Source organism: Psammomys obesus, unplaced genomic scaffold (genome assembly GCF_907164565.1).
Source record: "Psammomys obesus unplaced genomic scaffold, mPsaObe1.curated_primary_1811, whole genome shotgun sequence".
Lineage (NCBI taxonomy): Eukaryota > Metazoa > Chordata > Mammalia > Rodentia > Muridae > Psammomys > Psammomys obesus.
The window spans coordinates 7,364,536-7,392,508 of NW_026585698.1; the positions used below are offsets into that span (position 1 = coordinate 7,364,536).

General features: G+C 46.3%; 1 protein-coding gene across 1 annotated transcript; it reads right to left on the reverse strand.

The window, feature by feature from the left end:
* Positions 1-658: 658 nt before the first annotated feature.
* Positions 659-26,670, reverse strand: Znf365 (zinc finger protein 365). The gene is made up of 5 exons (XM_055598853.1): positions 26,539-26,670; positions 23,240-23,998; positions 11,254-11,434; positions 4,352-4,389; positions 659-3,822 (listed from the first exon to the last, which is right to left on the reverse strand). The coding sequence occupies exons 2-5, from the start codon at positions 23,983-23,985 to the stop codon at positions 3,558-3,560; spliced, it is 1,230 nt and encodes a 409-aa protein (XP_055454828.1). The 5' UTR covers positions 23,986-23,998; positions 26,539-26,670; the 3' UTR covers positions 659-3,557.
* Positions 26,671-27,973: the final 1,303 nt, after the last annotated feature.

Below are 27,973 nucleotides of genomic sequence, written 5' to 3' on the forward strand. Positions count from 1 at the left end.
CATTTCAAATACCAGGAGATAATCATTAATATCATGTTAGTTCTCAAAAAAAAAAAAAAAAAAAAAAACAAACCTGTAACATGGTAAACCCATTAACCTAACAATAGTTCAGTACTGAAAACAGAGCAAGGTCATCTCACCAATAGCTCTAACAGACTCAAAAAGAAAGGGGGGGGGACAACCGCTGAGCTTTCATAATTCCATGCTTCCAGAAGACTAGTGGCTGAGTGATTCCTCTCTCTCTGCAACCTGCCCTAAGTACTCTCTGGGCCTACAGTGGCAAGGATGTGCAACAGACACAGGCTGGAATACACTATGAGAGACCTACTTATGGTTTGTCACTAAGAGTAGACAAGTTTAAAACTAAGGTGTCGGAAGAATTATTCATCGTCATAGAGGAAGATGGGGAAGATGCTGAGAGGGCTTTTAATGAGCCTCCCTTGGTGGGAATATACGTTAAAAAGAATACTTGGATATAGGAATTGGAGAGTATGGACGTAAGTAAGCTCATTTTCCTGAAGGCTGAGAGGTGTACAAGGTCACACTGATTGTGAACAGTGTGTATTTGTGAAGCAGTGTTTTGTTAATTGTTAGTGGATCAATAAACATGACTTTCCCAAAACACTTGAACTAGAGGAAAGAGACCAACATGTTAGTCAGAAATATAGCTTTATTATCATAGTATTTCATAATCTAAAAACTTCTTTTTTTTTCATTCTGGGAACAGAAATATTCTAATGTCTATACAGTTGACTGGCCCTGTGGAATACTGGAATACAGCCTCCAAGCAAGCCACACTTACAGATAGGAATCTTTTCTTAGTCTGGGGGTTGAGGGAGAGGAACAGTTCAAATGAAGATCTTTTCTCCTTACAAAATAGATAATAAAATTCAATTTATACGTCAGTTAGGCCTTGATTATGGTTTCCCAGAAACTTTGGTGATTTATTTTAAAAGCCCACTGCCTCAAATCTAAGGTTGATTGTCTCAGGGGACAAAGAAAAAAATCTGAAGATAACACATAAATGGACCTTGGCCATGGTGTGGGTGAATGATCTCTCCTACGAGCCAACTCCCATACTTAAATAGCTGATATGTCTCTAGGACGTCTGCTGTACTTAATGTATTTCCTCGAATGGGGGGTCAGAATCCAGTTGACACTCAGAAGAATTTTTAAGTCTAGTAAGTCAATCTCAAAACTATTTATCTTGTGTAATGTATATAGGGGTAGATACAACATTATGGTGCTTTCCAAAGGTGAATATATACCACTGTCAAAGAGGGCTGTCATTCCCTCTAGGCATGTTAAATAAACACCCAAAATGACTTACTTTAAATGAAATGGGGAACAGATCTGGCTATGCTATCTTCAAAAACAAGCTGTTGTCATTCACACACACTGTAGGACAGGGAGCATGCAGCACTTTTTTTCAGTACGCAAAAAGCCAAAGTGCAACCATGACAAAAGCATCAATGAGAAGTAACTATGGGGGACATTTCTTATCCAAACGAATAATAACACTACAGGTTTCACAATGCCAGCCTGAACAGTGATATCCACAGCCATGTTTTTTACCCCACCTGGAATCTGCCCACACACCACAAGGAAGCCCGGTCCCCCGTAAGCCAGAAGTCACTGAAGACTCAAACAGCAACCTTTCCACGAGGACAGGTTCAAATCTCTGAAAATGATGAGTTCTCCTTTTCAATTTATTGGCATCCTAAGTAACTGCTTTGTTATCAATCTTACTGTAATATTCAGATACTTGTTGCAATAACAATAATTCTACTAGTGTTAAATAGGTTAAAGTCTTAATTCTTAAAGTAAAGGAATTAGATTTACAGAAACAAAGCTATATAGTTTTAAAGCCACCCACCACAAACGCACACTTTCTCCATGAGTATTTAAAAATAAACTATTCATATACTTGACATATATATATATATATAGTGTATGTATTATATATGTATATACTTACGGACAACAATATTCCTGTTTTAGGAAGGATGTCAGCATATATACACTCTACAGACCTAGTGGTAATGCTCAAATTGAGGAAAAATATGAAAATTCCTTCTAGTGGAGAATTTGGAAACAGAAGGTTCTTGAAAGTTCTTTTATGGGCACGATGGCATTTGGGGAGGAGCGTATCAGAGGCCAGACCCTACATGCATCCCTGGTTTTTGAAATTACAGTAGAATGTACTGTACAATGAACACCCCAGTTGTGTGGCTGACAGGGAGGACCATGTCCACCAGTCATAGAAGCAACAGGAGGTGAGGTGAGCTTCCTGGTGGAAAGGGAAGACAGCAAGGGGAAGGGCATGCCCACGCTTAACAGAAAGCAAGCTGGGGGCACTTCCGGGGAAGCAGGTGGCAGCAGAAAGCTGGCCGTCCCTGCAGCGTGGCCAGGACGCTCCTGGGATACTGGATATGACCTCCTCCAGGATGCTCCTGGGATACCGGAGGTGCCCTCCTCTGGCACATGAAGCACTTGGGCACCACATTCATGATGCTGCTGACCCCAAGGGTTTTAGCAGCTGTCCAGAGGCTGGTAGACAGCTCTGGGTGTGCAGCGTGCTTAGCCAGAGGAGGTGGGCAGGGTGCACCCAGATCTGAATAAATGTGTTCTGAAGGACCCCACATGGGAATCAGACAAACCCAAAAGCCACTTGGCAACGTGAGATCTGAGGTCTAACTGAACAGATCCCGAAAGCCACCTGGGGATTAAAGTCACCGGATTCATTAACGAATTCACCGGAATCCTCAGGGGTAACAGGAGCCTTTATCATAGAGACTTTCAAATGTATCAGAGGGAGTCTACCCACAAACACACAACATGAAAACCTTTTATTTCACTGCTCTCCACAAGAAATTTAGACTCCCAGCTGGGTGTGGCAGCACACACCTGTACTCCCAGAACTCAGGAGGCAGAGGCAGGAGGATTACTGTAAGTTCAAAGCTAGCCTGGTGAATATACCAAGTTCCAAGCCAGCCAGGGCTACATAGCATAGCAAGACCCTGTCTCAAAACATCAACAATAATAATAATGATAATAATAATAATAATTTTTAAGTAGAAGAACTTCACAGTCACATTCCTTGCCTCATAATTCAGAGAGAGCAGTGAACACCAAAACCTGGCATCTTGTGTGGCCCAAGTACTAATGGCCACTATGTAGAATGCCAAGTGCCAGGATGGTGAAAGACTGGGCCAATTATTCTACAAGTTACAGGTCCGTGTTTACCAGAGCTATAAAATGAGAGTGTTTCAACTTTTACTTTACTGTTTTTTGTTTGTTTGTTTGTTGTGTAATTTGCCTCGCTTGCACCTAAAAGGAGATTGAAATAAAATCTTGGTTCACTGAGATCCCCTGTGTCAAATTCTTGTTAATCAGTGTGTCCCTATGTGTCATGTTTCTTGCCCTCCTGCTAGGACTTCCTACGGCGACATGTTCAAAAGGACAACACTGTCGGGCCCCTGGAGCCCCATTCCGCAAGCCCCGTGGTGATCTCCGAGCCACCCACGCTCTAGACGCTATTCGGAGCCACCCACGCTCTAGATGATGTTCACGATGGCGGTAGGCTTCTTTTTAGCCATTTTAGGCCTGAAGTTGCCTTTACGGCTCAGGCCCAGGTGCTCCACTTTCTTAGCTGGTCTGAAGGATTCTCTCGGAGACTCCATCTGTTCGTGAATGACCTTGGCAGGCAGCAGCCCAGCTCCTCGTTCATCCTTGGCTTTCTTCAGATAGCTCCTCCCCTTTAGATGGAAATGGGCCCTCAGCTCCGGGTGGTTACATACAGAATGTGGGTGCCCTCGGCTTCTAGAGGGGTCCGGGAGAGGAACATACAGAGAGAGAGGTTTCTTTATAACTGAGAGAAAAATAACTAGCCACTCCTGCCCACCACAGTGACCACGCCCCTGCCACAGATACTCGTATCGCAATCCGTGACAGTTCCTGCAACTGTGTGATGCTAAATCCCAGGGAGATATTACTAGCCCTGTAGGATGGAGCTCACACCTCTTAACTCTTCAGGAGCTCACCAGGAGACTCAGCAAAAAGCGTTGTGTACATATTTTAAACTATGTGGCATATAAATACTGCATCTTGAGTAATAATAATACTATATATCACATAAATGTGTCATATATAATACCCTGAGACCATCAGTCCAGCAATGCTATAGTGCCACCCACTGAGCAGCTGCTACCTATTTAAAAGTGGCAGCAGCATGCAGGTTCACGGAAGCCTTTAAAAAAAATCCCTGTGTCGATAGCTTATCAAATGCAACAGGAAAACAGACAACTTAAACATTACCCAATGGCCCAAGTATAAAAAAAGATGTACGTACAGGCATCTGGGCTTCCTATTCAATGAGATGTCTGTGAGCTGATGGGAAACAAGTAGGAGAAAAACGTCAGTTCACTGGAAGGCTAGATGGGACTCATGTATACGTACGTGTGGGGTCAGGGGAGGGGGTGAACGGATTATTCAGTGTCTGTGTGTCTGGGGGGGAGGGATTGCACTTAGCCCAGCATGTGCACACAGCAATTAGAGAAGGACATTGGCCATATTTATTCCTCTTTTAACCTCTACCTACTGTCTCAAGACAGAGTCTCTCCCTGAACGTGGAGCTTACTGTTAGGCTAGCGGCCAGTAAGTCCTCAGGATCTGTCTGCCTCCTTCACCACCACCCCTGCAGTAATGGGGTTACAGATACACACGGCCATGCTCCACGCTTTATGTTGGTCCTGAGGTCCTGAACTTGGGTCTTCATGACTGCACAGCAAGCAATTTACCCATGGACTCATCTCTCCTGCTCCTGGACACAGTTCTAAATTCGGTGTTTAAGAAGGCACCGAATCCTTACTAAGGAGGTCTGTAATCAGCTGATGGCATTACCCAGGGAGCCCTCCATTACATCAGAGAACAAGAGTGTCCCAGATTGGCTTATTCAGTGAGCCTCTCCGAACACCTGTTCTCAGTTTTTCAAGAAATTTGGGAATGTGTCAAAACTTCCCAAAAATTAAAAAATGGAAAAATTAAAAAGCTTCTCAAAAATCAGGGTTTGGGGAGGGGGGGAAACCCTGTTTCTAAAACCTGGCACAATGTGTCATTATTTCTCAGGATCTGGCTCTATTTGCTGCTGATTTAATACAGCTGTAGCTAGTCACAAAGTACCAACTAAGGGGAAATGAGCATCAAATGTTATTTCCTAAATATATCATTTCTAAAATGAGAACATATGAAGACCAACCCGACAAACATCCCTAAGGCCATCTACCATCAAGATGATGTCCATTTCAGGCAATAAAATATCTGCCTGTACTTTGTGGCCAGGCTCAGAGTGCCTTCATTGGGAGCATGAGTTGATGACTATAGTATTGTGATCCAGATGTCATCACTCTACCTACGGGGAAGCCCAGAGTACTGGCAGCCCTACTGCTCCCAACTGCCCTCAAACAGCTCTCACCAGGATGAAGCCATGTCACATCTTTAGGCAGATTTCAAAAAAAGAACAATGAAAAAAGTGAGAGGGATGATACTCCAATCAAGGACCATTCATGGATATAACCCAGATCCCCTGCTCAGATGTAGCCCATGGCAGCTCAGTATCCAAGTGGGTTCCCTAGTAACGGGAACAGGAACTGTCTCTGACATGAAATCAGTGGCTGGCTCTTTGATCATCTCCTTCTGAGGGGGCAGAGTAGGTAGCAGCCTTGCCAGGTCACAGAGAAAGACAATGTAGCCAGTCCTGATGAGACCTGATAGGCTAGGGTCAGAGGGAAGGGGAGGAGAACCTCCCCTATCAGTGGACTGGGGGAGGGACATGGGAGGAGATGAGGGAGGGAGAGTGGGATTGGGAGGGAATGAGGGAGGGGACTACAGCTGGGATACAAAATGAATAAACTGTAATTAATATAAAAATAAAAATTTAATTAAAAAAATGTGAGGGAAAGGCCTACTTGGAATTCGGACCGGGGGGGATTATGACATGGTTAGTATCAGTGGGTTCCAGATCTCCTCAGGACACCAAGAGCCATGAATGCACAAGCCTCTTGTACAAGGCGCTGTAGTGTTTGAATATGACCTGCACACCCCTACCTCCCACATATCTACAAGGCGCAGCCAACCTTTCGACGTTGCAACATGATGCTGTCATCTGCAAAGTTCACATTAGCAAACTCAAGTTATGAAAACACACACACACCCCACACAATATTCCAGCTACTACGTTCACAGGGATTCTCAGCTAGAGTATGGCCATGGGCTGGGCACACCTGTGAGTCTAAATCATCATTAAGTTGTTTGCAATACCTAATAGGGGGTAAAGGATGCACAAGGAGCTCTTATAACATTATGTCAGAATAATGGAGCCGGCTGGACAGTGGTGGTACACGCCTTTAATCCCAGCACTCAGAAGGCAGAGGCAAGTAGATCTCTGTGAGTTCAAGACCAATCTGGTCTACAGAGTGAGTTCCAGGACAGCCAGAGCTACACAGAGAAACGGTCTCAAAAAAAAAATATTAATACTACTAATAATAGTAATAATAATAATAATAATGGGTCTGGAGAGAAGGGACTGCTGGGACCACTGCAGGAGAGGGGTAGAAAGATTCTAGGGGCCAGAGGAAAAGGAAGTTGGCTGTGAGACTGTATCTATTAGAAATCTAATTAGACTGTATCTATTAGTCAGCAAGGCTATCCCCATGAAGTCTCATCAACATGGCTGCCTAAACATGACCTGAACCACTATGATGCAAATAGACAGGCTAACATGGAAGGGGGAAAAAACATAGACTCGCAATCCTAGACGAAGAACTATGGGCAACTGGGGAATGCTGAGAGATGGAAGAGCACATCACCTGGCTATCTAACACCAAGTAATCAGTCCCGAATTCAGCAATACAGCAGCCAATATACAAGCTGAGCATACTATGTATGTATGCTATACAATACCTATGTATTTAAGATATAAACATACCTATGGTCATACGTATTGTAAGAGACAGGAAAAAAAGGAAGTTGGCTGTGAGACTGTATCTCTTAGAAATGTCAGTAAGGCTATACCCATATACACATTTACATTCATATATATATATATACACACACATACGTATATACGCATAATTAAAGAAAAAGCAGCCATAAATTTGAGAGACAGCAAGACATGGGAGGAATTGGATGGAGAAAACGAAAGCAGGGAAAAGATGTGACCACATTATGATTGTCTTAAGAAGGGGCACTCACTGCTCTTCCAGAACACCCTGGTGGTTCCTGGAACCCACCCGGTGACTAACAGCCATCCCTGTGGTCCAGTTCCAGGGGACCCAATCCACACGCATGGTGCACATCTATCCATGCACACACATACTCACACACATAAAAAGAAGAACAATCAAATATTTAAAAATAATAACAAGAGCGGTGCATTCCTTCGATCCCACCAGCGGTGGATAGGTTGGTTTCTGTGAGTTCCTAGCGGGACTGGCCGACATACTGCATTTAGGCCATCCAGAGCTAATAACAATAGTAGTAATAATAATGATGGTGATGATGGTGATGATGATGATAACAAATCTATATTTATTGAGGTTTTTTTTTTTTCCAAAATACTTTGGATGTGCTGGTGGCCAGACCCCTGGTAACGGAGCCTAGACATACAGGTTTTTAAATTATAGGCATACTGTTCTGAGATACCACAGGTCTGGAAGAACTGGTCACTCACCACTTCTTAAGTTTTGCGGAAATAACAGCCCCATCCACCCTCCTGTTCAGACCAAGACCTCCAGGTCATTCCTGATGCCCCTGTTCCTCCCCATCTCAGTGTGACCCTCCAGCAGTTCCTTCCTGATCCCCTGTCCCTCACATGCTCTCGGTGTGACCCCAGCTGTACCCAACGGCCTCTTCAGCTCCACTCCAAGGTGTGGTCCTCAGCTATCCTCTGTTCTCCTCTGCTGCTTCCTCCCAGCCCCTACCTCTCACCTCCTATCATAATAGCCTCTAACCATCTCTCATTCTGACACCCTTCCAACCCAGAAGCCTTCTCACAGCTTCCTCGTGCACTAGGAATATGTGTAAACTCCTCTCGTAATCTGCAACTGTCTGTCTTTGCCTCCTACCCCTCAACCATGCTGCCCATGTTTACACTTATGCCATGTTGTCCTTGCCTAGAACGCCCTGCTTCTAACTTTCCACAGAGCTGATATCCAGGTCACAGGGCAGGTGTGGGAGTCTTTCCATTCAGGGGCCCCAAGCAGCTACCCACCCTGAAACATTTGTCATCTTTCACTGTCTTTGCAGTAGTTACCGTCTTGAAAGAATGCCATTATTGATTTGCTGGCTGTCCCCTCCACACAAGAGAAAAGGGACCTTGTTTGCCTTTGCTCATGGAATAGGCACCTCATAAGCACTGTGCCCTCAGTAAGTAAGTGTGAAGTGAATTACTCCTAGTCCTCAATTAGCAGCCAGGAGGAAATGAATGCAGTACTTAAGACAAGATTATCCAAGCTGTTTCAACAATCCTCCATCTGAGTGGTTCTGAGGATGATTTTCTGGCAGATGGGCTATTAGGTCACTTTGTGTCTAATTTGACAGCATTTTTCAGAGCACAAAGATAAAATATCTGAGTAAGCATACTATATTTTTAGAAATCAGCCAGGTGCAAAAGAACAAAAATGCTCAAGGGGATCTGGGGAAAGATGCTGAATGCCAGACATTGTTTCAGAAAAGGCACAAAAGGTGAAGGGAAGGAAAGCGTTCCACAGCACAGAAGGACACAGCACTAATAGTCACGTTCTGGAAGAGGCAGCCCACTTAGCAATGCGAGGACTATCCTTCTCTCTGGAGTGTTTCTAGGGGAAAGAGAAGAAGAGGGGTTGGTGAGACAGAACTGGGTCTGCAGTGTGCAGCCTGCATGGAGAGGTGAGAGCAAAGCCGGTGGCAAGCTTCCTAATGACTCTGGAGGAAGGACACAGAGGTGCTAGCAGGAAAGTTGAGATATGGGAGGGTCAGGCAGGATGTCTGCTTGTCCTGTGTGACACTAAGTGACTGCAGAAGCCTGTGTCAGATGGACGCTTTGCAACCAAACTAAGCTCTGCCAAGTATCTGATTGCAAAGTTCTTCCTGCTAAAAGCATCCAAGTTATTCTGTCTCCGTATTCACAGAGAGTGCAATAGAACACACATAGCTCTCTGATTATAACAAAAACATCGCTCCTCATTTTACAGATGGATGCCTATGACTAAAGTGAGATAGAGAGAGAGAGAGAGAACCCTCTCATTATAGAGTCTGCAGACTGCCCAACTTGACTCAAAGAAGGGCTGAGGAAGATACAAAGCAAATAGGATAAACTACCAATTCATGTGCCTAAACCCTTCCTTGCTCTGTGTATTTCCAAGGCAGGAGCTCCAATCTACATCAGTTAGGCCGTTCCTCTTGTTACAGCCTGATCCCACCAGTCACATAGCTCTCATCTCTAAATTGCTCATTATAATTTCAACTGCACTTAATATCGCTTGGATTAGCCAGCGTTTCCTTGGGTTGAGCCAGCTGGCCGAAGGCAGATCATTTGATTGAACCACAAAAGAGACAAACATAAATACTTAATTTCTTAACCTCTTTGAGGCAAATTGCTTGTGTACCTTGTGTAAATATACATTTGTGTGAATAGTACGTGAGCGTGCACATTTACGTGTGTATACATCTCTGTAAGTACACATACATTGTGCATCCACATAGATTTTTGCATTAGTGTATCTGACCAGAAGAGGTGGGATGCTATTCAACTCTTGAATATGAAACTAAATACATGTGAGATAATCATGGCCACAGCTCTCGAAAGATTCAATTTCCAAGCTGGGAAAATAAGTTGAGCAAAGGACATGAGCACAGAAATATAAAGGGAGGGAACACTTAAGGCTTCCTTGCTTCCTCCCTGCCCTCTACTGTTTCTCTCTGTTAGACACCATTGGCAGAGTGCAGGGTGTCACACACGGCTGCCTTTGGGGTGACTTAGCCACCTACATACTGAAAAGGTTAATGGTGTGGGACTCTGAACCATCTCAGGTGAGCTGATAACTCTACAGGCCCCAATGGCTGCAAGAGCACTGTTCCTACTCACTTCGTTTTCCAGAAGAGTTACAGATCCACGAAGGCAAAACCATCTAGGCTCAATAAGAAGCAAGTCAAGAGCGTTCATCTCAGTCTGTGCTCTATGACCTCAGGGCACAACTCTTCCTTGCAACAAGGTGGCTTGAGAGGGCTCGGAGTATCCCTCCAGCTACTGCTAGTCAAGAGAGACCATACTAGAGCTAACTAGGATAGAATATTCTTGGCATTTTCCTAGAAGGAAAGAGAGGAGTCAGCTTGCGGGTTATGATTTGGCCTCGGGAGTATTACACAGAGTGCACCTGGCTGAAAGAGAGAGAGAGAGAGACAGAGAGACAGAGAGAGAGAGAGTGTGTGTGTGTGTGTGTGTGTGTGTGTGTGTACCGGCAGGGCTGAACCCTCACACAGAGATTTACCTCCTTACTTAGTCTACTGCTGACCTGGGGTGGGGCTGAGGGTCCTGGTTTTATTTTCTATGTTATCTCTATCTCTACTAAGGTTGGACTGCACAGCTGGCGGACCTGACCATCCACTCACCCTGCCTGGAGAGTGATCAGGCACCCTCCTGCCCTTCAGAGGCCAGGGAGTCTTGATCAAGCCACTTAAGGGGACCACTAAACACAGCAGAGGCTTCATCTAGGCTGGCGGAAGGCTTTTTAAGCCCCCGCTGTGTGAAATAGTATACCAAAACCCATCACCTGCTATGGATTGTTTTTGAATATCTACTCAAAGAAAGTTTCACAATGAGTGCTGTTGAAGAGCATTTTCCTGCCTTGTAAGGAAAGCCGAGCGCATGTGTATGGCTGGATTTTGCTTTCTTGAGATGGTTCTCCTTTGAAGAGCTTCAAACCTGGGTACCTTTCTGGTCTACCTGAAAACTAACACTGGAACTCAGATTACTTCCAACTTTGTTATTTTCCAATTCAACTTGGGATGGCGGTCAAAGAAGATCAGATCAGTGTGTACCTCGGATTTAGCTTCCTTCCTGGAGCTCCGGTACCATGGCCAGACAGAGGCACCACCTGGCCTCAGACTTTAAACCTAGGAAGCCCCTATGAGCCACACCGCTCCCTTAGCTTTGTCTACATCCCTGCACTCAGGAGGCCTCAGGGCTGACGGCTGGCTGGCTGGGTGAGGACTCACCACGTGCTCACTCGTGTCACGGCTGAAGGCAGAGGCCTGCTGGCTTTGATAGTACTCCAACTGCTTCTCGGCCAGTTCCACCCGCTGCAGCAGGTTCTCAATAAAGACCTGGAGCCTCGCTTTTCCTTGAACCTCCTTCTCAGCAGCTGCTTCCAGGAAGTGGTTGAATGTGCAAACTTCTCTGCAAGGACAAAACACACTGAAGTGACGCTGGAAGTCATTCACTCATTGCGTCCTGACGGGCACCTGTCGGTTCTGAGAGCCGCCACAATGGCGGGAGGGATGGGACTGGAAGTTGATGGAAAGTCACCATGGAACATAAAAGCAAATGCCTATGTCGGGGGTTAGGTTAACAGCCCTGAAACTAGGTACAGGGTGACAGAGCGACGGGGATGGGAGAGGCAATATTTCAAAAAGCAAAGTCAATATCAACATTTTAGATGGAGACACCAGAAGAAGGCCTTGAGGGAGAAGCCATGGGGACACGTCAGAATCATAAACTAGGTGTACTAGAGGCAGACAGACGGATCGGAGCCGCTGCCAGGATGTGTGCAAGGAGAAAGCAGCTGGGACACTCATAGGTCACAGGAAGACCCCAGACTTGTGAAAAAGGGGAGGAGAGGCCGCTGAGAACCACATCTTTATCTTCCTAGGGATTGGTAGGAAGTATTAAGGTTAGATCTGAAGCCGTAGCTTGGTTGGTGGAGCTATGCCAGCATCCACAAAGCCCCAGAACCGCATAAAAGCGGGCATGGTGGTGCTGGTATATAAGCCCAGCATTCGGGAGCTGGAGGAAGGAGGATTAGGAGTGTAAGGTCATCCTCAGCTAGCTAGTGAGATCAACCTGGACTACAGAAGACCCTGCCTCACAAATAGCAAAAGGGGGAGGCAACCGCACTGCAATTATAACTTCTTTAGTAATTATACTCCAAACCATAAAACACAAGGCACCCGACAGAAACGCGCATCTCAGTGTAAGAGAGCAGCATGGCCGTGATCTGGCTTCAGATTCCACGGTGGAGTTACTCTTTTAGAAACTTCCGGTTGTTGCAGAGTTTTTGGTGTAATGTCATCTGCTCTCTCTGCAAAGGAGATCCATATACCCCTCAGCCGCCCCGCCGGGACTCTGTGTGATCCCAGACTCCTTTCATGTATTTTAACCAAAATATTTTTTTTTAACCAAACTGAACACAGAGCTAGTAAAGCCTAGCTGTGCTTGGTGAAGCTAGATATTAAAAGTATTTGCAGGGTGCGTAAAAAGGCTTGGTGGGGAAGACGGTTTGAAGCATGAGCCTGCAAAGAGTTTGGTCTCCAGAGGCCCCAAAACTTGCCCTTTGACCTCCATGCCACATCAACACTCCTCTACACATGCAATAATGATGAATAAAATTTTAAAGTAAACAGTATTTGTGAAACTTTCAAAACAGTGTCCCTCTTCTTACTAAATTGTTTGGGGGGGATAACTATTTTTCACACAATCTGTGGTTTGTGCCAACGGTTGAAATGCTTCGTGTGGTGGCTTGGGCAGACATTACAGTCCGTAGATCCTGAAACACCCAACGACAAGGCTCCGGCTAAGGGAAAACAACGTGAAGCAAACCCGAGGAAAGTGAAACTCTTTCGTGGTTTTAATTTAGGGTCTTGCCTTGCTGAGTCACAACACTGCGTGAGGCACTCCCGCAGAGGCCAGGTACAAAGATAAGGGCCAACTTCAGTCAGGGTGCTGGGAGAAAAAAAAAAAAACATCCCTTTAACCGCTCCTAAATCACTTCCTGTCCCATCTTTGACTTTTCCCATATTTAAAAAAAAAAGTAAAATATTATTAAATCCAACATTTTAAGGAAAATATGCCTAGTAAAAGTACCATTTGACCTTAAAGGGGGAAAATGCCAGTTACAGTGTAATAAATTGACACTGATTCTCATTACTACGCAGACTGATATGCAGCCCTGGGACTCGGATCCAGGCCCAGGACTCAGAGGCCTTGGAAATCAACACAGCCGAAGGAGGCACAGGGGAAAGCCCTTTCTATATAGCAGGAACCTTAGTGACAAGAAAGCATTTGCTTGCTCACCCATTCACTGCTTTATGGGACAGCCATAAACTCTGCAGGCTGAACACCGATACTTTTCTTTATTATTACATTTATGTATTTATCCCACGTGTGTGTGCGCGCGTGCACGTGAGAGCACTCTCACAAGCACGCATGCACACGCCACAGTGTGTATGTGGAGGTCAGAACACAACTCACAGAAGTGAGTTCTCTCCTCCTACCATGTGGATTGTGGGGTTCAAACTCGGGCCTTCGGGCCTGGTAACAGAGACCTTGCTAAGCCATCTCATCCACCCCTTATGTTTACATTTTTAGAGACGGAGGGCCCCGGGCTACTTCTTCTGAGATGAGTTAAAGGCAGCTAACCTTGGGGGGAGGGGGGAAATCAAAAGGCACTGTCAGGTGATCAGCACACCGAGCGGTGAATTTAGGAAGTGACAGAGGTGATGAAGAGATGGCTCCGTGAGTGAAAAACGGCTGGGTGTAGGGGCTCTGGCTTCAAATCCCAGCACAAGAGAGGTGGAGACAGAGACAAGTGGATCTGTAGGCATCACGGTCCTGCAATCCTACATCCTAACCCACTTGGTGAGCTCAACCACCAAGGTTGAGATACACTGTCTCAAAAAGCAAAGTGGATTGCACTGAGGAACCGAGGCTGACGTCTGGCTTTCATACACACAGACAAAACACCACACACACACACACACACACACACACACACACACACACACACATATACATACACGAGCTTGAAGCATACACATTATTAAGGAGGGACAATGTACGGCCCCTGTCACCTCTTGCAGCTGGCTAGCAAAGACCATTTCTTATCTGTGCGGCTTCCTTCATTCCAGCACTATGTGCCTTATGGTAAGTCTTACCTATGCTGTTCTCTCAGCCAGAGCCTCTCCCTAGGCCCCTGTCTTAGTGCTCTTTCTAACCTCAGGCTCTCCCTGGAGGAGACACTCCTACCTGTAATCCCCCAAGTGTCGTGACAGAGGGCTGCGTACCCCCACAGGACCCTGTCAGGGCACACATCATAGGATACCGGTTGTGGGACTTACCCATTTCATCATAAAATCGTTGAGTTGGAGGAGCATGTTAGTTGCTGGCCTTGCTATGGCAAAAGGCATCACAGAAGCATCTTAACAGCAGAAACAATATTTTGTCCTGGAGGGCGCCGTTCCTTGGAGGTCAGGAGCTTGAAGCTGCTGGTCCATGGTACCCACAGTTAGGAAGGAGAGAGGGATGCATACCGGTACTCCGTTCATTTTTTTCTTTTTTATTTAGTCTGGGACTCCAACCCACAGAACACTGCTGCCCACATTTCAGATGGATCTTTCTGCTCAGCTACCCTAAGTGAGATAAGCCCTCTCAGATGTGCCCTGAGATTTGTCGCCACGGTGATTCTAAATCCCGCCAAGTCGACCAGCAAGGTGTGTGACCCCATCGGGGTCATTTACTGTGTGTAGTCCACAGGAGTCCAGCAGATAACAGAGACCTAAGAAATTCTTAATGAAGTGCAAATGTACAACCAGAGCTCCAGCTGAGCATCCCAACCCACAGAAAAACCCCTTCAGCTTCCTTTGTTCCTTTCCAGACAGTCTCTGGGCACAAGCCAATGACTAAACCACAGACACCTCCTACTGGGGTACCGTGGGATCTAAAATGGTCTCCTGATCTCCTCTCAAAAATCACAGCACCTTCCCTTCCCCAAAGGAAGACTCAAATGAGTTCTTTAAATTCTATTTTGCATTACTGATTTATGAACCTATCCAGGAGTATATGAAATGATTAAAAATACCTCCGGCTAAAAATAGTCCTAAACTATTGATCACACAGCACCTCAGATGATCTGTAACGTCAGCAGTGAAGCAAGCCAAAAGCAAAAGGCGAAAGAATCACCCCCTTCCAGGCCCCCGGAGCCCAGCTGCAAGCTTGGAAGCCAGAGTATGGTCCCTTGCTCCCCCAGGGAGCCACCCAAACTTGAGACTTGCTTCTCTGCTGTTTTCTGGCCCCTTGCCTCGCTTTTCTCTTTTGGCTTTTTGAATAAACAAGTATGCTCTTTATTAAGTTTTTTTTTTTTTTTTGGTGGGGGGGAGTGGTAGATTTAGGTAAAGTACCTGCTACAAGCATCAGGGTCTGAGTTCAGATCCCCAAAACCCACGTGAAAGCTGACTTGTAAAGACATCTGGCACCCCAACGCTAAGCAGAGGAGCAGGGAAAGATGAATCCCTTGAGCTCACTGGCCGGCCGGCCTAGCTGAACTGATGAGTTCCGGGTTCAGTGAGAGACCCTGCCTTAAAAGCTAAGATAGAGAATGCTGAAGGAAGCCACGTAACATTGACCTCTGGCCTCACACCCCCCCACACACACCCACACACAAACTGCACACACCTACCGAAGCATGTACGTATCATATACATACATGGAGATTTTCTTAAAAACTTTTTCTAGTTAGAAAATCAAATTAATTTATTGATTCCAAGCAGATTAATACTACATTCTAAACTGCTCAGGTAGGATGAGAAAAAAAGAAAAAAAATGGAGAGAAATACAGAACCAGAAAAAAAAATCTTGGGATTTCTAACATTTTTTTTTGGCGTTATTCCTAAGAAAACATGTTTAACGGCCTGTTTATTTTGTATCTGTCTGTATGTCAGAAAGCACCAGAGATTGTTTACAGGGCTGTAGAGATGACCCAGAGGTAAACAGCACCAGCTGATCTTGCAGAGGACCTGCCTTCAGTTCCTAAATCGTGCACAGTGGCTCACAACCATGTCACTCCAGTTCCGGGGAGAGAGACGGGTCTCCCTCTTCTGGCCTCCACCGGCCCTGTGCCCACATGGTGCAGAAGCACACGTACATACAAACGCTCACACACATAAACGGAAAGCGAATGAATCTTAGAGATGAACTAACAGTGTGGGAGCCACAGATCCGTCTTCACCCCCTCAACCTCTGCTTCTCACGGGATGTCTTCTGGCCACTTCCCTAGATGACACCATGTTGTCCACTCCCTGCTTTAGCTGGTCCCGAAACGGAAATAGCATCAATCAATACTCAGTGTTGCCTTTGTGTATGTGTATGCAATATGCACACATGCCAGTGTGTGCCTCATGCACGCGTGTCTGTGTGTGCTACTGTGGAGCTACTGGCTGATGCTGGCTGTTCCTCCACTTACTTTCCACACACTCAGCTTTTCATGTGAGCCCTGGGGGTCTGAATGCGGTCCTCAGGCTTGTACTCAGCTTTCTGATCCGGAGCCATGGTCCCCTGCCCAGGCTTGCCTGTAAAGGTCCACATCCCCCAGCTAAATGGATGCCACTGGCTCAGACTGTCTTTCTAAGCCCTTTCATCACATCATCGGAATCTGTTTTCTGTCGTTTACTCTCTGGTTGGTAGGTTCCCTGAAAGCAGATTGCTTACTACTGTACAAGCACACCCTAAAACAAAACCTAACACTCTTCAGGCTCTCTGGAAATATCCATCTCCTGCAGGGGCTGAGAACCCAGCAAATGACAGAGAAAAGAGGGAAAGAGAGTCTACCTACTTTAGCTTACAGAGCACAAAATAAAAATCGTAGTTGGAATCTTATGAAAGAAGGGGGGATAGAAAGACCTGGAGGGGACAGGAGCTCCACAAGGAGACCAACAGAACAAAAAATTTAGGCCCAGGGGTCTTTTCTGAGACTGATACACCAACCAAGGACCATGCATGGAGATAACCTAGAACCCCTGCTCAGATGTAGCCCATGGCAGCTCAGTGTCCAAGTGAGTTCCTTAGTAATGGGAATGGGGGCTGTCTCTGACATGAACTCAGCAGCAGGCTCTTCAATCTTCTCCCCCTGAGGAGGGGGCAGCCTTCCCAGGTCACAGAAGAAGATAATGCAGCCAGTCCTGATGAGACCTGATAGGCTAGGGTCAGATGGAAGAGGAGGATGACCTCCCCTATCAGTGGACTTGGAGAGGGGCATGTGAAGAGATGAGAGAGGGGAGGGTGGGATTGGGAGGGAATGAGGAAGGGGGCTACAGCTGGGATACAAAATGAATAAGCTGTAATTAATATAAAAATTTAAAATTTAAATTTAAAAAATCATAATTGGAATCAGAGGTCCCTCACCTCTATCCAAAGGCTCACAATGGCATATGCCCCACCATGACTGGGTGAGCACATCTGGAGAGCCAAGATGAAAGCTCAGAGCTGGGTGTTTCAGAAGCTTAGCATCATGACCCTGCGATGAAAGTGCCAGGTTCCTGTTCCCAACACCTCCGATGCCAGCTGACATTCTCTTTAATCACATCAGAAAAAAAAAAAAAATAGATGATGTCACCATAGCAGCCGTCTCAAAATAGCTGAGAAGCAAGCTATTCCAAAATGGGCCATGCTTGGGATTATATAAGACCCGGGTAAGTCTCACATCGTCAGAAGCCTAGCAAGGACACAGTGAGCCTCGGCAGGGAGACAGGGCAACTGGGTTTCGCATTCAGTGACAGAATCTGTTCCTCGGCAAGTCACTCCCTGGCTCTCAGCCTTTTCTTCTTCTTCTTCTTCTCCTTCTTCTTCTTCTTCTTCTTCTTCTTCTTCTTCTTCTTCTTCTTCTTCTTCTTCTTCTTCTTCTTCAACTGAAAAACCCTGGGTCCCCCTGAAAGAGGTGCAGTGCACCTTCCAGTTCCCAAATCACCAACCCCAGGAGGTACTTGCAGCCTTTCAGACTTTCACTGAAAACTCCCCCCCCCCCCCCCGCCACCTACCACAGCAAAACATGCTTCCTCTTCTTTCCCCTCTCATGGCCTCTCCAGGTGGAAGGGTCTAGTCTTTAACATCTGATCAATTTGAAGTTGTGGCCTCCACTCAGGCACTGGTTAAAGCCACCATGCAGCCATTTGTTGGGGCACATGCCTAAAATACCAGCTTAGGGAGGCTGAATCTACTCAACAGAGCCCTGAGGAAAAAAATAGACTAGACGAGGGGGGAAACTGAAGAGACACCCCAGTCGGTACAGTGCTTGCCTCGCAAACAGAAGAACCTAAATTTGATCTCCCGAATTTTAAAATTTGATTCCCCCCACTTCTTACAAGTAGGGGTACTTGGTTGTTGTAATTAGGGGAAAGAAAAGGAGAATCCCCGAAACTTTCTGGCCAGTCAGCCTAGCCTATTTGGCAAGTTCCAGACCAGTAAGGGATATTTTAAAAAACAGTGTCCAAAGAACAACAGTACAATTGCATACATACACCTTCTCTCTCTCTCTCTCTTTCTCTCTCTCTCTCTCTCTCACACACACACACACACACACACACACACACACACACACACTCTCTCTATGTAACAAATCTCCGTCCCCGTGTTTGTACAGGGTATGCTTATGGGTTATACTTTATGCTTTCTGCATGTACACTGTGAGGGAAAATAAGGATTTGATGCTCTCCAGACATTCCTAGCCCCACACTGGGTACATCAAAGGTAGCCTAGTAGCCCTGTTACAAGTTTATTGGCTGAAGGCATGTAATCAATTTGGTGTTACTAAATTACCAAGAAAACAACCGAGGGACTATCTAACTCCATCGTTCTGGTTAGGGATCCCTTACTGCAAGGTGGCCTGGATTGATTTACCAGATTAGAGAAAGTGTTACCCAGCAGCCCTCACTGCTTGTCAATAAGTAAAGGTGGCTCTCATGAGGCTTTTAAAGTCACACTGACTTTGTAAAAAGGACAAGCAAATTCTTTTTTTGTTTTGTTTTGTTTTGCTTTGTTTTCAGATTTGCTCTGCAGAGCCTACGGATATCCTGCCAAGGAGACCCAAGACAATGGCGCAAAAGATAACCAAGTCTAAGTTGCCTTCTCTGCTAAGGACTATGTAATCACTGTAAACTGAGTGGATGCAGCCTGCAGAGAACTCTGGGGCTTTGTCTGGTTTGGTTTTCAGTTTGCTCATTCTAGAGCCCAGGCTGGCCTGGAATGCAGTTTGCAGCTTAGTGTTCTCATTTCCCTTCCATTGCTGTGATAAAATACTTTGATCAAAAGCACCTTTGGTGAGGAACAGGTTTATTCCCGTTTACAATTCTATGTCAAAGTTCATCACTGAGGGAAATCAAGGCAGAACTCAAGACAGAACTGTGAGGTCAGGCCTGCTTATAGCAGCCTCTCCTCCAAAAAATGAACTCAATTCACTACCACAGAAGTATGGCGGGAACCACAGAGGGTGCTGCTTCCTGGCAGGCAGGTTTATCCTCAGCTATCCTGAGCTCAGGTATAATATAGTTTGGGTCCCTTTCCTAGGGAATGGTGCCACCCACAGTGAGCTAGGCCCTCATTCATTAATTAACAATAAAAATCATCACACAGACATACCTAGAGGCCAACCTGATATATGTAAGCAATCACTCATTTGAGACTCCCTTCCCAGATAATTCTAGGGTGTTGAAGGTTGACAGTTAAAGCTGTCACCTGGCCTTGAAGTTTTAGAGGCAATCTTTAGCCTTGGCCTTCCAAGTACTAAGACTACAGGATATGTCACCATGTCCATCTTTCCCTGGAGCCATTCATTTCTGTTTCAGTGAAAGGTGTTTTTAAAGCTAAATGCATTTGCCTTTTTTTTTTTTTTAATGTGTTTGTTTGTTTTGACCAAATCTGCTCTCTGGATGTTAAAGTTAACCCGGATTTAAATGAATCTCAAATGGGACAGTAACAATCTTATATGCTCTCAGAATTGAACTTTCAGCCTTGACCCTAGAGCCTGGAGAACTCACAAAGGGACATTTATTAGGAATTATCTAGAAGTTTCTTTGGATGAGAGGGGATCTTTCCCATCAGAAGTGCTTTGTCTCTGGGAGATATAGTCCTCTGAGGCAATGGTAACATGGGAAGGAACCCAATCAGGCAAACACAATCAAACCAACTTAGCTGGGATGCATTGATGTGGTTGACAGACAGCTGTCTCTGTGTTTCCATTCAGATGGCAGAGATGGGGTAGGCAGGGCAAGGGCCAGGCTCTGCAGATACCAAGGGACAGAAGGCACTGTCTTTGTCTTTGTTGCACTAGGACCAAGAGACCCAGTGTCCGTCCTGGGAACAAGACCCTTTCAGTTCCAACTCATGTACAGAGAATGTATTTATTTAAGGCCTGAATACAGAAACTGCCAAGATGGCCCTAAATGGAGGCTTAGAAAAATGATGTCTTTATATTAGAAAGTTTAAAGCAAGTTCTCTATATTTTTATTCCAAGTGGGTTTTTTTTTTACTTTAAACTAAATACGCCTTTTTTATTCTATCAACCCAAACATAACATTAAAAAAAAATAAATAAAAATCAATGAAGACAAAGCTGTAGCTCAGGAGCCACGTGCATGTTTATCCAAATGACATAAATTCCAGACAATAAACAAATGCCAGATTATAACTCACACAAAGATATAATGAGTTAAATATCCTGTCCCAGGATATTTTGTCCTAGAAAACTGTCGCATTCAATGGTGTATTGGTTAAAACAACCATGCTATAGCTATGCCAAGGAATATCATGTGCCACCAGTCTGCAGGAATGGCAGAGCTCTGTTTACTGTGCAAAAGACACCAGATAGGCATGTCACGTGAAGGCATAAACAGCTCTCTAAAGTCAAAGGGCACAGCGGTATGTGTCAGGATGCTGTCAGGGGTGTGTCCTTGAGTTACAATGGATGTGTGAACGTGAGATAGGTCTGGAGCGTGTGTGTGTGTGTGTGTGTGTGTGTGTGTGTGTGTGTGTGTGTGTGCTGTCTCCAGAGGCTTGGAAAGGAGAGAGAACAGATACCTCACTATCTGGAAGGATACCTTGTTTCACAAGCCTCTGTTTGGGTGGCAACTCTGGATGAACAAAAAAAAAAAAACTATCCCTATCAATCCACAGATGGATCACATTTGCTTCTTAATTAATTAATTAGTTAATTAATGTTGAGAAAGAATCGCATGAAGCCTAGGCTGGCCTTCAATTTCCAGTGGAGCTGAGGATAACTTTGAACTCCTGGTCTTCCTGCCTTCCCTCCATAGTGTTAGATTACAGGACTACAGGCACGCACCATAATAATTTTATGAGTGCCGGAGGCCGAACCTAAGGCTTTGTGCATTCTAGCCAAACACTCTGCCAAAGGAGTACATTCCCAGCCCTTAACCCACTCCTTCAGATCACTGGCTGAGTCCACCATCTCCAATGAAAGTGAATCCTTGACAAGAACAGATACCTGACCATGCGAACACTTTTCTATTAGCCGCCCTTCCACCGTCTACGCAGCCACTACCCATAAACCCACATCCGCTCCTATTTACACTATGAGCAAATTGTAAAACATAAAGAGAAATAAATGCATTAATTTGTAACCCTTTTAATTTACTGCTTTTAAGTCAAACAAAGACACTGGGGAGTTAGTCTAGGCTTTTCTCTACTCTTAAAAACATTGCTATCTAACATCTCCCAGCACTGCCGGGTCTCCTCTGTGGATCCTACTAGGAAGCACTGGCGGCCAAAGCACCACAACAAAAATGATGCCTTCATTAGAGACCACTTTATCCTAACAAAGAAAGTCAGGAGCTCTGATACTTAATCTTGGTTTGTCAACAGGATAGGATTTGGAATCACCATGAAACACACTTCATGCTGTATCCATGACAGTATTTCCAGAAAGTTTTATCTGAGCTGCTGTCCTAGTTCCCTTTCTGCCGCTGTGATTTTTATAAAGCAACTTAAGAGAGGAAGGACTTATTTAGATCACAATTCCAGTTCACAGTCCACCATATCAAGACAGTAGCGGTACCTTGAAGCAGCTAGTCATATCCACAGTCAAGAGCAGAGAGAAAAATGGATGCATGCATACCTAGCTTCCTGTGTTCAGCCTCCCTACCACACCCACACACACTTTCTACAGTCTGTGATGCCCTGCATAGGGAATGGGGCCATCCGAAGTGGGCCGGGTTCTCCCACATTAGTTAATGTAGTTAAGGCAATTCCCCACAGACATGCCCACCAGCCAACCTCACTGAGATGAATTTAAAATCGTAGTCACTTCACAATTAAAATTAATCGCAGTCAGCAAGACTAATTAACTATGAGCGATGCAATCGCATGGGCTGGGGTCCAGGACTGAGTGAAAAGGAGAAAACAAGCTGAGCACCAGCGTTCCGCTCTCTCTCTCTCTGCTTCCTGATTATAAATGCAATGTAACCAGTCTCGCTGCCATGACTTCCCTGCTATGCTGAACTATGCCCTCTAACTGTGAGCCAGAATAAACCTTTCCTTCCTTAAATTATTTTCCTCAGACATGTTGTCACAGCAGTGTACAAGGCAGCTTTCAAAGTCATCCCAACTACGCAATCTCTAAAATGTCTAGCGTGATCAAAAAGTACCTAGACATCCCTTCAGTGGGAACATAAATATCCAGTGACAGCAGATGAAGTTCCCTTTAGTATTTAGTTTTTCTGGACAGTCTACCTACTGCAACTTAAGAAAGAAAAGTCTGTTCAACTTGGAGCATGTTTTAACACTAGAATGAGACATCACCTCTTGTCCTTGACTATGTAATCTACACACACAGTGGCAGAATGGTTCTCCCAGCATGTTATTCTGCCTTCCCATTGAACGTAATACTCACACGCTGAGGGCAGGTTTATGGACAGGCTGTGTTACCATGCTCTCTGACACCCCCCCCCCATGGGACAGTTTCCAAAGTAGCCAGGAGTAAGACATTAATTAGATTAACACTGCCACACTGGCCACCATATCCAAGGAAGGTGAATGACAGCAAAGCTTCCTGACTCCTGGTCCCAGCGAACCAGTGAGGAAGGCTGCCAAGACGCTTGCAGATAACGCACAGAGAACCTCGCTGAACATCTGCTTGTCCCTTGGGGAGGGGGCAGGGCCTCCCACCCCCCAGCACGGGTTAGCATCCAGGTTCAGCAGCACTTACTCCTCTTTCCTCAGGAGCTCCTCCTCGGATTCTGTCAGGCGCTGCTTCAGCACAGCGATCATTTCCACAGCCACGTCCACCTGTCTGTTCAGGGCGCGCTCTCGCCTCTGAACCTCCTGCTTCTTCTGCGTCAGCTGCACAAAGGCCGCCCGCACTTCCAGCAGTTCGGCTGTCTTCTGGGCCAGCTCTTTGGTGAGTTTATCGATTCTCTTCTCGATGGTCCTGTCCACGGCCTCTACCATGCGATTGAACTTCTCTCTGACGTGAGCCTCGAAAGCCGATTTGGTGTCTTGGGTGGGGAGTCCAGGGCTCGATCGGGGAGCATCCAGGGAGTCGGCCCGAATGTCCACGGCTGTGTAGGTCTGCACATAGGACACGGGCCTCTCCGCCACCATCTCGAAGGGTTTCGGGTCCTTGGAGTGTCCGTGGGAGATGCTGTACAAATTAACATAGCTTGGCTTCTGTTTGGCCACCTTGGCATGGCCCCGAAGCACTTTTCCCTGCTTCTGGAGTTCTGAGGGCCGGACTAGCTCCGCATCTTTGAGCGAAGGCAGGAGGCTGCATTTTGTCAGGAGGGTCCGCTCCTCGTAGCTGTGACTGAATTCCAGATGGGCCCTCAAGGACGACAAGCTCCTGAATCTGGTATGGTCGCCACACCTCGGACAGCGGAATGGCAGGCACACAGCGACATTCTCCAGCGAGTCCTGCCAACGGTACCGGCTCTCTTCAAAAGTCGTCTGTTGCATCCCTCTGAAAGTCCTGGGAGGAGGAGAAGACCCCAGTTTACACGTCTGTCAAAAGCTACTGAGATGGCACTGGCTGGCAATGATGGCTGCCTTTGGGTGGCTTTTTTGTTTTTAATCAGTTTTTTTTTTTTTTTTTTTTTTTTAAATGAGCAAAGTAAGGGATTTCCTTGTGGTCCTTTCAGGCTTACTTTGTTCATATTGGACCTCTTCCCCAGTGCCCTCACACATCTCTGTCTGCCTGTCCAGACGTTTCCCCTTCCTCCCATCCCAATATCCACCTCCACGATCAAGTCACATTCTATTACTCTCCCGTCTCTTTCCTCGTGAACTTTTATCCTGCTCTCTTCTTTCATGACCTGCACCCACTCAAGCAAGTGCAAATGCACACACACACACATACCCACACAACTTAAATTCTAAGATCCTTGTTTGAGAGAAAGCATAACCCTTGTCTTCTGAGTCTCGCTTATTTCATGTAACACAGTGCCCAGTCCCATTTGTTTTTCCTGCAAACACCACACTTTCATCTTTTTTAACAGCTGAATAAAATTCCATTTTGTGTTTGTACTGTATTTTCCTTACCCACGCTTCTGTTGGTGGGCACCTAGGTTGGCTGGAATGCTTAGCTACCATGAACAGGGCAGCAATAAAAATGGATGAGCAAGTATCTCTGTAGTAGAATAGAGAGCCCTTTGGGGATATGCCCAGGAGTGGTATAGCTGGGTCATATGATATTCTATTTTTAGTTTCCTGAGAAATCTCCATGTTCATTTCCATAGTGACTACACCAGTCCAGGCTTCTTGGTTTGAAGCAACTATCGCAAACAGTATTTAATACTGAGTTTTATGTTGAAATCAAAACGTAAGCCCCTTTGCCAAATGCAGCCACACCCACTCTCTTCTGTGTTGTCTGCTGCTTCTGCTGCAAAGTATCACTTCAGGTGGGATACAGATGCCAGGGCCTGCAGAGGCAGAAGCATTCATAATCCAACACCAGCCTAGCTTAGCAGGGGTGGCTAGCACTCTTATGCAGATGAAAAAAAAAAAAAAAACTAGAGCAAAGGGGGTGAGATAATAAGCCCCAGGTATGGGGGAGAGTGATTCAGTCCTCCTGAATTTGGAATGCACTTCGAAAGGTGTCCCAGGTGAATATAAAACCTGGGGAGGGTCACATGAATTGTCAAGATAGGTTTGAAGAGCGCAAGCTTGGCAGTCTTTCCTCAAGTTTGGGGAGAGGTGGATCAAGCTAACTAAGCACAGTGGCTTCGACCACACCATGAGCTGACAACACTTCAACCTCACATTTTTCTTAGTATTTTTTCTTTATTTTTAATAAGTAGCATTCCTTATTTGCTCTCTGCATGCGTGTGTATGTGTGTGTGTAGGTCTGAGGACAACTTGTGTAAATGTGCTCTCTCCTTCTACCGTGTGTGTGTGTTTGTGTGTGTGTGTGTGTGTGTGTGTGTGTGTGTCCTGGGGACTGAACTCAGGTCATCAGGCTTGGTGACACACGACTTTACCTGCTGAGCCATCTTGTCTGCTCAGAATTTCAATGTTTTTAATTACTGGTGTGAAGACATTGATCAAAGCGTTACCCTAACACTTGGACACGACTGAGATCTGGAAACGCCGTGTGTCGGATATCATTTGATATAAACAGGGCCATGGTAATATATTGATATAAACAAGTCCTACGGTAATAGAACGTTCCGAGTAGATTTGCCTTGCCTCCGACGCCGGTTTTAGCATGACACCTTCTAGAGTGTTGGAACCAGGCGGGGCGTCCGCATAACTCCTCCAAAAACAGCAAGTTCTTGTTGCCTTTGCATGTGTGTCACCTTTGCCCTGGCAACAGATGGCTGTTAAAACCCAATTTTGCAAGGGTCTCCAGTACTTATTTCCTGAAAGAATGGAAACGGAGCACGGGTTCCCACCGGGAAGGAGCCCAGATAGCATCTTAGGGTGAAGAGGCTGAGTTACACCCTTGACTGCCTCCAGAAGCTGAGATGGAAATGGTGCCTGGTCTTCCACTAGGCAGGCATATTTCTCAGGTTACTAAGTCTCCGGACCCCAGCAAAGGGGAACCTTCTTGTGCTGCTCCGGGATGTTTAATAGGGTGCAAGGACTGAAGACTCTGGCAAGAGACGCAGGGATAGGAAGAGAAGATTCTGGAGCGGCAGTGGGAAGGGAGGCATGTTTGCATGGGGGAGATGGGATAAAACACGCACCCCACAGCACCAGGCTTTCACCCGCCCAGCGGAAACCCAGAGCACAGGTTAGCAAAAAAGGGTTGCGATTTCCTGTGCAGAGCTGGGCAGGCTAGGCAGCCCCTGCCTGGGGTCCCTGCTTCCATACGCCCGCCCCCCCCCCCCCCCCCCCCCCCCCCCCCCCCGTGGCTGCGTGCATCCATGCTCACGCGAGTTCGTGCAGGTGGCCGCGGGGAAGCCGGCTGTCCCGACTCCCCGCGACGCTGCGCAGCCGGGACCCCCTCGCCGCGTGTCCGCGGTGAGGCGGGAGGGGCGCGGGCGCACGGCTCCAACCGAGCCCACTTACCCGACTTGTTGCTGCCGCCGCAGCCACCGGTGCTGATGCTGGGGGAGCCGCGCGAGCGGTTTTCAGCAGAGCCGTAAATCAGGCTGAGCCGGGTCGGCTCCCACGCGGGACGAGCGGCGACCGGGGCGGAGCGTGGCGCGGGCGGGACACGGGGGCGGCGCCCGGGGTCGCGAGGCTGGCGCTCCCGGCCCCGGGCGGCCACCCCTGGGTCCACCCCATCTGGGCCCCTCTAGCGGGAGATCGTGGGCCTTTCCCTCAATCCGGCTCAGGATTCTGCTGACATCACAGGGAGGGATGCAGGATGGTCCCTGGGGAGGGAGGCGGGGACACGTGCCAGCCTTGCCCAGCTGAGATGCTGCAGGCCCAGGCAAGTGCTTCCCAGTTGCGGGGGACAGGGGAAGTGGGCTTGAAGATGGAGCCTGGCTGGCCAGCCCCTGCAAAGAGCTTCCAGAAGGAAGGGCCTGCTGTTTGTGTTTTAACTTCATCCAGGCAACCTGGCAAGGAGACACCACAGGACTGGCAGACTCCAGCCCTGGAAGGTAGTGCCTGGGAGTTAAGTTAAACAGACCTCAGGCTAGTAAAAGCGCAGAAGTTAACCTACACTTAAATGCAGCACCCTGAGGCCTTCTTTCTGAGGGGATGCTCCCCCCAACACCAGCTCCTGAGAGGTGTCATTTCTTAATGAAGTTTCAGCTGGTTGGGGTTTTTGTGTTTTATTTTGCCTGCACTGAGGGGCCAGAGAGGTGGCCCAGCAAGCTCAGAGCTCATAGTACTCTTGCAGAAGACCAACACTGGCAAAAATCAGCTACTGTGGTCAACATTATTTCATCGATACTTACTAATAATTTGATGAGAGGTGCCTGCATGCCTTAAAAATTCAGAGAAGCAGAAGCAAACCGGCGCTCCCACGAAATGGGTGTTGGCTGCTGCGCTGTGGCCTGCTCTCTTGGAAAATTTTATGCTTCATTGAAGTTACTGTTCTAGGTCACTCTTTAAAGGGCGTTTATTCCAATGATTTATTAAGCTAAAAAAATAAAAAGAGGTCTAGCCAGAGGATGCATACAGCCAAGAGTGTGAGTGTAGTGGTCTTCTTGATGCAGATTGTGATCTGGGGGGTTGTGGGAGACCAAGGTTTAGGGCTCAGCCCTCTCCCAAGAACAAAACAACTTGTTCACCGTTCTTGGTCCTGAAGTATCTCCACTTCAAGTGAAAGCGTGCCGACTTATGGGGCTTTTTTTTTCCTAACGATAGCATAAATGTTATCAAATTCTTCATTAAACTATATGTTATATAGAGCAATACAATTTCCATATTAAATAACACCCTGATAGAATGATCTGATATAGTTTTAAACAGAAATAAAGAGGGGAAATCTTTTCAGGTTAAAAAAAAGAAAAACCTCTTCCTCATGAGTAAATTTTTTAAATAAATAAGT

What these genes read in the sequence shown, in the direction of transcription:
- Znf365 (XM_055598853.1), bottom strand. Translation starts at nt 23,985, where the DNA reads ATGCAACAGACGACTTTTGAAGAGAGCCGGTACCGTTGGCAGGACTCG. An exon ending in GAGCTCCTGAGGAAAGAGGA is followed by an intron (nt 11,435 to 23,239) that starts GTAAGTGCTGCT and finishes TTGTCCTTGCAG; the next exon opens with AGAAGTTTGCACATTCAACC. An exon ending in GTGACACGAGTGAGCACGTG is followed by an intron (nt 4,390 to 11,253) that starts GTGAGTCCTCAC and finishes GTTTCCCATCAG; the next exon opens with CTCACAGACATCTCATTGAA.